General features: G+C 39.4%; 1 protein-coding gene across 1 annotated transcript; it reads left to right on the forward strand.

The window, feature by feature from the left end:
* Nucleotides 1-1,066: 1,066 nt before the first annotated feature.
* LOC145986881 (uncharacterized) lies at nt 1,067-2,425 on the forward strand. The gene has a single exon (XM_083121350.1). It carries the CDS (start codon nt 1,067-1,069, stop codon nt 2,423-2,425), a length of 1,359 nt encoding a protein of 452 aa, XP_082977476.1.
* Nucleotides 2,426-9,530: the final 7,105 nt, after the last annotated feature.

Genomic DNA, 9,530 nt, shown 5'->3' on the forward strand with positions numbered 1-9,530 from the left:
ATTCACAAAGACCAAGAGCAAAGAAGAAATGGATTGTGAAAGGCATTTTCAAGAAACAACCATCAGGCAGAAGGATGGTAGATTTATGGTTAGGCTACCATTCAAACCAAATCATACTGAATTAGGGAATTCGTTTCAACAAGCAGACAAAAGATTTCATCAGTTGGAAAGAAGATTAACAGCACAGCCAACACTCAGGCAGAACTATTGTGAATTCATGGACAATTATGAATCAGTAGGCCACATGAAGCAAATTAAAACTACTAATGAAGAGAACAAGGAGTCATATTACCTACCGCATCATGCTATTATTAGAGAAAGTACTACAACACCTGTGAGAGTTGTATTTGATGGATCATCGAAAACAGACAGTGGACTATCCATTAATGATGTTCTAATGACATGGCCTACAGTCCAAGAAGATCTATACTCTATTGTACTGAGGTTCAGAACGCACAAGATAGTTTTTACAGCAGATATAGCCCAGATGTTTCGCAACATTAGAGTCCATCCTGATGACACTAAATATCAAAGAATATTGTGGATAAAATCACCAAACGAAGAAATACAAACTTATGAATTATTAACTGTAACTTATGGCTTAACCTCATCTCCGTACCAAGCTGTTGCAGCATTACAAATGCTTGCAAGACAGGAAAAAGAAAACTTTCCCAATGCATCCAGCATATTATTAAGGGATTTTTATTGTGACAATGTAGCATCAGGAGGTGATAACATTGAAACTATGCTCAATTTACAGTCTGAACTCTTGAAACGAGGTGGATTCATCAAATAGTGCTCCAATTATGAGGAATTGGTGCAAGCAGTACCAGAAGAACACAGAGAAGTTCATTTACCATTTCAGTTCAACAATGAAGCAGAAATAAACACATTAGGTCTTATCTGGCAACCATCTACAGACAATTTTTTAATTTCGTGCAAAGTAGCGAAAGATGGAGACTTTTGTTCACCATTAACGAACATAACCAAACGAGAAGTTGTGTCAATTGTTAGCTCCATATTTGTTCCACTGGGACTTATTAGTCCAACTGTCATTTTATACAAGATGTTTTTGCAGAAACTCTGGAGTTGTAAATTGGAGTGGGATGAACAATTAGATTCAGATTTAAGAAACCAATGGACAAATTTGTATCAACAACTACCAGATATAGTTCACATCCAAATAGAGAGATTTGTACTGACAACAGAAAAGACAAATGACATTCAGATACATGGATTCTGCGACGCAGCAGAAGGAGCTTATGGTTGTTGCATTTATAATAGATCAAGAGATGAGTCAGGAAGAATCAATGTTAAATTACTGTGCGCAAAGTCAAGAGTAACAACAATCAAAAAAGTTACTTTGCCACGACTAGAATTGTGCGGTGCTCTTCTATTAGCTAAACTAATTAAGAAAACAACACCAATTTTGAGAATTCCAATTGCCAGTACATATTTCTGGACAGATTCTAAAATAGTACTTGGGTGGCTAACAGCGTCCCCCACTCGATGGAAAACCTTCGTAGGTAATCGTGTTGCACAGATCCAGGAACTTTCTGTGATTAACCAATGGCATCATGTCACATCTAAGTGCAATCCAGCAGATTTGATAACAAGGGGAGCAGAACCAAGAGCCCTCAAGGATTCGGAAATTTGGTGGAATGGACCTACGTGGTTAAAAGAAGATACTTGGCCATTACATGTTATGGAAAATAGCGAACTTGAAGAATGCATAACAGAACAAAGGAAGATCGTTACATCAATGTTTAGCAAGATACATGGAACAGAAGCAGATTTCATGCTGAGATTTTCCACATTACAGAGATTGCTTCGTGTAGTAGCAACATGCTACAGATTCATTCACAATGTTAAGAATCCTGCATCGAAGAGAACAGGAAGATTTTCTTATGTTGAATTACGTGTAGTACTAATGAAATGTATCTTAATTGTGCAACGCATTTCATTTCCACAAGAAATTCATGACTTAGAAGAAGGAAAACAAGTATCAAAAAATAGTCCTATCAAGGATCTTCATCCATTTATTGATGACAGACAGCTGTTACGAGTTGGTGGAAGACTCGAAAATTCAGAATTGCCATATGAGAGCAAATATCAATTAATTTTGCCTACCAAACATAATCTGACGCAACTCATAATTGAATCAGAACATCGTCGTTTATTACATGCAGGGCCTCAATTGCTGATAAGCTCTTTAAGACAGGAATACTGGATTCCACATATCAGACAAACTGTAAGATCTGTCTTGCATAAATGCTTAATATGTACCAAGCCCAAGAGTCACACCATCACGTCCATTTTTAAATACAGCAGTAGATTATGCTGGTCCTTGCATCCTAAGAACAAACAGAAGAAGCAGAATCACTACCAAGGGATATGTAGCTATATTTGTGTGCATGGCTACTAAAGCAGTGCATATTGAAGCAGTTATTTCCTTAACATCAGAAGCATTTATCGCTGCTCTACGCAGATTTGTTTCTAGAAGAGGAAAATGTCAAAACATATACAGTGACAACGGGACTAATTTTGTTGGAGCTAATAGATAACTGAGAGAACTCGGTCAACTCTTCAAAGCAGAACAACTAAAAGGTGGACTTGAAGATTTTGCAATAAAAGATGGAATCAACTGGCACTTCATTCCAGCTAACGCGCCCACTTTGCAGGATTGTGCGAAGCCGCTGTAAAGTCTATGAAATATCACTTTAAGAGGATAGTGGGAAATGCTGCTTTGACATACGAAGAGCTTGCAACATTGTTAACGCAAATTGAAGCATGCCTCAATTCCCGACCCCTGACCTCAATATCTGATAATCCCAGTGACACCTTTTACTTAACACCTGGTCACTTTCTTATAGGGTCACCTCTCATGTCCATACCTGAGCCTGATTTAACTAACTTGCCCCAAAACAGTATTTCTAGATGGCAACACATTCAGCAATTACAACAACATTTTTGGAAGAGATGGTCGAAGGATTATCTCCACGAACTACAACAGCGTCGTAAATGGACGGCTTCAACAGAAAATCTTCAACCAGGCATGGTGGTTCTTTTCAAAGAAGACAACGCACCTCCACTTACATGGAAGATAGCAGTAGTGGAAGAGACGTTTCCTGGTAAAGACGCTGCAGTGCGTGTGGCAAAAATTAGATCAAAAACTGGTTTTACTAATATGTATAGGAATGTGTTTCATTTATTCTTGTTTTCATTATTTGGTTTTGATGTGGGTTAAATTACTTTTGTTGTCAAGAGATGGCGTATGTAGTCCATGTATCAGATGTTTGCGTGGGCGCCAAGGAGAGAAAACGGTAAGTGAGTGAGAAGCAACATGGCGCGAATCGCGGTGACATGCAGCTGGACATTACTAAGAACAATCGTCGTCTGATGTGATCAGTATTGCAATTCAGTTATTCTCCATTGTAGTTAGTGCTTTACAGGTAGAATATAGATATCTTAAAAGAATCAGCGTGTGCATTTGTGATTGTGTTTTCTTCCGAGAATCAACGCAACTCCCAACAACAACAGAGAAGGGGATAAAGCGAGTGGAAGGAGCAAAGCAGTGCACGCTGCTGCAAACTACTGGTAGCTCCACTCACTTCTTCTATCTATTCCTCTCGAGTCACTACTTGCGCAGAGACTTCTTTTCGTTTTCTGGCTCCAGAGATTCTAGAGACCGAGTGTAGATCAAATTGTCCCTGGCATCAAATGTGAATTTTCATCTTTTCCATGGATGATTTTCCCCCCCAATAACAATAAATTCTCATTTTTTCTGCTGTAACACAAACATTTTGATCTTTCAAATGTCATCAATCCATATGAAAATATTCCAAAAAAACTTAACACTATAAAAATATTGTGGCCGCGGTGGCTCAGTCGGTAACGCGTCTGACTACCATGCTCAAGGTCCCGGGTTCGATCCCCGGCCGGTTCAAATCCGGGAACTTTTCTAACGGTGGAAGCGGCCCCGGCGCCTACCCAGCGTCGAATAACATGGGTACCTGGGGGAAACCCTGGGGGGTTAAGGCGGTCAGGGGCGTGATGCTGATCACATCACCCCCACTCACGACCGGATCAAGAAAGTGTGGGGCGTTACCCCCACACCCCCTATACGCCTTCATGGCGTGGTGCTATGCACAGGGGAACACTTTACCTTTTTTTTTTATAAAAATATTGTAAAATACTAATAACTTGATAAATTTTTATGGGAAAATGGGAAATATAACACCGTTATAACATTATTACATTAAATCCGTGGTTAAAGGGACAGAAAATCACATCATTATTGAATAAATGGTAAATTACTTTAATACTGGTTGTTGTTGTTAATAAAGGTTATTTTTGTCGTTGAGCAAATCGTTAATATAGGTATTGGGACATGGACATGAAACAATAAAATTTGAAGAGTCGAAAGTGGAATACCATATGCTTGAGAAAGATGCTTGTGAAGATTTTACGATTTGATCCAGAAATTAATAATAATGATGATGATATGCATTTACTTGTCTTCATGTGTAGGTACGAATACAGTAGTGGATGGAACTCACGCTGAAATATGGTACGAAAGACTAAATCATCTGCCGATATTGACGAAAGTTGAATGCGAGTCTATGCTTACGTGGTAACTTTTACATATTAGCACAGTCTCGAAACAGACTCTAACACGTTATGTTGTACATACGGAGCATTTAGTGGCGAATCTCTCTGAATAAAAGAGCCCTACAGGTTTTCCAACCTAAATCGTGCCAAATTCTACGGATACTGATAGTGAAAAATGGGACGTTAAGAAACTGCACAAGTAGGACGCAGGAATTCGTGCGGTACGTCAGTGTTTGAATAACTGATCATGCAGTGGATATTGAGAATATACCGTAAAAGGACAGGTTTTCAGAGGTTTTCGTCCTGTGGAGCCCATGCATTGGACGTTACAGAAGTGACGCTTAGTAATAGTTACACCAATCAGTATCTTGTGAACAGATATGACTATAGGCCATTCTCATTTGTCAGCAATGGGGTTGCCAAAAATACCATTATGTACATGTCGATGTTACCCCTGTTGTCGAGGTAACTTCGACACCCCCTGAAAAACAATCTGTTGTTGAAGTTAACGCATCATGGGGTGAACTTCGACAACAGCAAATCGTAGTTATAAATGTTCTGTGGTGCAGTGGTTGTCAACTTGTCTTCGATGTGGTTGTAGAACTACTGGACATCGTCAACACTCACAGACGCCCTCGCAGAAGTGATGTTTGTTGCTGTACACATGGCCAGCTTGGGTCGCTTAATGAACCCAAACACAAAATCATCCCCAGAAACATTGTCCAACTTACCGAACGGCATACGAATACGATCTGTTGAACTGTCATCCTCATAAGAAGAATACAGTTCTAATATAATTTACAGAAATATGACTTCGTATGTTCATTTTGGTATGTTTTTGTAACGAATTGTTTGCTCTGTTACTTCACATTGTCCCGCGCCGAGGCCGTACTGTCTAAGGCGTCATGCTTTTGGCTACCACTGCCGGACGCGAGCAGGTTCGAGTCTCCTTGGAAGAAGCGTAACAGCTTTTTTCTACTGATTCAGGTCTGTGTATGGGACTGGTGGCCACTTACCATCGTGAAGAAACTGGGGAGCTACGAATAAGTAACGTAACCGCATCATGGAAACCTATACCCTGCCCCAGCTAACTGGGGAGCAAGGTCCTGCTCCACAGTTAGCTGGGACACAGTATGCAACAACTGGAGCTTCGTCGTGCTGACAACACGTCACTCCGTAATTGGCTGGATGATCTCCAACCCTGGCAAGGTGAGAGTGAGGTTGGCAGGTAGGCTCTGGGACTCACGAACTCTTGCGCCACGGGTTAGTTACTACTCCGTCACAGTGAACGTGTAGTTTTATTTATACCTCCAATAGAAGAAGTATATATAAAAAAAACTTTTAAAGGCTACACAATGTACACCATAGTTCTCAAAACAGTATGAAATCGGCTACACAATGTACACCATAGTTCTCAAAATAGTATGAAACCAATGTTCTAAATTAGAAAGCGAATATCCTCTGCCTCTATCACAATCATTAGTATTCTAAGTTTTTTTATGTTCTTGTGCTGTTTTTCCTGTTCTCCCGTCCAATATACAGTATTTTAGCTTCTATTATTATTATTTCCTTTCTATATACATTCCAAACATTCATAAAATACATTTACAATAATATATATATATATATATATATATATATATATATATATATATATATATATATATATATATATATATATATACACAACCTTTGTCAGAAAAGTTCCAGGATTTGATTTTTTTATTCTTTACCTGTGATATTCAAACACAAGAAATGGGTGTTATTCAGTCACCTGATATGTGTTCTGAATAGAAATAGTGTTGGAAATGTTTCCATCTAAACACACTAGGTGGCAGGGCTATGCTTGGCAGCCCACTGTTTGGCTTGTTGGCGCATTTAGTTGGAAGTTACACAAGTGTCGTGATGGACGTGCATTCCTAGCAGAGAGTTGACATTAAGTTTTTTGTTAAGCTGGCAAACCCCTAGTGAAACATAGAATATGATACAGCAAGCATTTGGTGACAAGGCATTATCGAGAAGCCGTATCTTTGAATGGCACAAAAGGTTTCGGAAGGGCAGAGATTCAGTGCAAGATGATCCAAAGACAATGTTGATCCCATTTTTTCATGCTAAAGGTTTGGTGCACCATGAATATCTGCCTGAAGGACAAACGATAAACAAAAACCTTTATATTGACGTCCTGATATATTTGCGTCAAGCAATTCTGCGGCGCCCTCCTGATTTGTGGGCATCTGGGCAGTGGTTCTTATTGCACGACAATGCAAGGCCACATTCTGCTTTATCAGTCCAGGAATATCTGGCGAAGCATCGTATCTCTGCTCTATCACATACCCAATATTTACCCGACCAGTTACCATGTCATTCTTATTTGCCTCCCCGTGTGCAAACACCGCTGAAAGGGAAGTGTCATGAAGATATTGGTAGCAATCCAAACGGTTTTGTGACAGATGTACTGAGAAGCATCCTAGATGAAGCTTTCCCTGCTTGCTTCCATGACCTCCAGAGATGATGGCAGCTGTGTATAGATAGCCGAGGGGACTATTTTGACAAAACCTAGGACCATCAGTTCCTAAGTTAATTTGTTTTTTACGAGCTCAGCCTTGGAACTTTTCTAACAAAGGTTGTATATATATATATATATATATATATATATATATATATATATATATATATATATATATTTCAAAAGAAAAGTTATTGATGCTCGAAGGAATACAAGGAGAGCAATTACAGAAAAAAACAATCAGATATAAGTTTCGGGTATAAATTAAGTAGAGTACATTAAATTAAGCTTATTTACCTCGAAATGTTTGGTTACGTTTTTTTAAACAAACAAAAATGCAAGGTAGAATTTCCTCAGCTTGATAATTTTAACTAAATTGACTGGTAATTTCAAACAACCGGACCAGATTTGTAAAACAAGTAATGAAAAAAATGTTTACTTAAACAAGTGGTTGAACATCATTATCTATTGTTTGATTAATCCAGTGGTGCTAGAGTGTATTGAGCAACAACTAGGAAAGAAGTATGGTACCTTTATCTCAGAAAAAAACATTTGCTCTTGCAACAAACTAGGGGTGTTTTATCGCAAATTTGTGACATAAAGAAGTATCTTTACAAGAGAGGCATTTGTACATAAAAACTTGTTCTTTTTGTAGGTGCATATGGTTTATCTAAAAGTTTTTTTGAACAACAAAATACTTGTTTTAACCTACCTATTGTATCTAGAGATAGATGGAAAAACGGGAGTATAAAAAGTCGTGGTTGGAGGACTGAATATAATGGGTATTATGTGTCTTCATTTACATTCGTTTTTGAGCAGCAAAAAAGCGTCCTCCACGTGATAGAATTTTTTTTCAAAACGTGATTAGCAAGATCTGTGGCTTTCTAAATTTCCGTCATTTGTCAAGTTCATGTGGCAAGTACGAAAGCAAAGAATTGTGGGTGGGAAGATTCCGGTTCTCTTTTGTCCTCCTACACTTTCCCCGCGCTTTTTTCCCCCGCTCATCTCACTATCTTTTTCACCCACACGCACTTCGTCCCTCATTCGGATGCCCCAGTTTCACGCTTGGAGCTTTGCCAAACTCTCGGCGATCCTCCATCCCCCAAGCCTTCCAGTGGAAATTCACATCCAGCCCTCTCCTCCCTCACACAGCCCCTCGTGTCTCGCTGTTTCGAAGGAAATATCTAACACAGAGCGTGAACAGGTTTTGGCAATGTGCCAGAAAATTTCCATGCCTCGATCGTGCATGCAATACGTGCCAAGAAGTTTGTCATTCGCAATCATTTCGTTATTTGTCGTCACCTAACAAAACAGCTACATATTGGATACATATTTTGTAACTTATCTCTCCTGCCCAAAACCAAATACTGGGAGATATAAAACGACTTGCCACTGTATCTTTTCTCTGGATATCGATTCCATTGTGCATTCAATGTCTCCTTGCTTCTCGGATTTCACAATTCATATGGAATATTTTATTTTTACAATAGGCAACAACTGCGATTTTATTGCTTTTGTACAGATGACATATTGTCGAAAACAAGGCAAAGTGCTGTGATAATATTTCATTTCCATAGCGGCAACCGTATTTCCTATTCTCCATTATTTTCCCTTATTGTTTTCCTCACTCTGTTTTCCCTTCAATTTTGCTGGCTCTAAACCCTTTCTCAGTTGTTGAGCAATGTGTCTATTTTCTAGATTTCCTTTTTTGTCGTTCGTCTCCACTCACTCGCTTTCTTCCCTTCTCTACTGTTACGTGCGGCGTTGCTTCCCAGACTCCTTAGACGTAGTATAGGTTGATGGTTAAAGTACCAGATATATCGCCGGTCGTCGAAGAATTCCTCGCTGCAATCAAGGTACCTGGACTGAAGAAACGGAGAAGAATCTGGACCACGAAGATTAATCCAGTAAACAAACATCTTTTGTGAAGCACGTTAAATCCTACGTGTCGGCTGCGAGAGAACTTGGAAACCTGTTTTCCAATAACGGCACGAATATCTTCTTTTAGACAAGATAATAATTTTATCTGAACTTCCTCTTAAGCGTCAGTTTCCTCGATTCGTTGTATCTGCCTGTGCAGATTAAGGGAAGGCCAGTGTGGACACACTCACAGATTGACTTTCACCGTTATCTCAGGAAAAGCAGAACACTTTAATATTCCTGTACGCATTAGATGGTGTTGCCTTCATATCCTAGAAAGGTGCGTGATCGTGATCGTCCTTGCCATCAGTTTCGTTAGAAGCTCGGATGAGAACGTTTTTATGGTGGTAAGCGGAACTAGCAAAAATTTCGGATATCTGGATACCACGAAAATGGACGAACCTAGGGGTGAGGCAAAGTGCAGTAATACCTCAGCTCTCCATGTCATAAGTGGGTGCAACACCCGTTTTAGCTAGCGTTGCCCACGAGACGG

Source organism: Lepisma saccharinum, chromosome 4, assembly GCF_977018435.1.
Source record: "Lepisma saccharinum chromosome 4, izLepSacc3.1, whole genome shotgun sequence".
NCBI lineage: Eukaryota > Metazoa > Arthropoda > Insecta > Zygentoma > Lepismatidae > Lepisma > Lepisma saccharinum.

Coding starts and splice junctions, on each gene's coding strand:
- LOC145986881 (XM_083121350.1), top strand. CDS start 1,067: ATGTTTTTGCAGAAACTCTGGAGTTGTAAATTGGAGTGGGATGAACAA.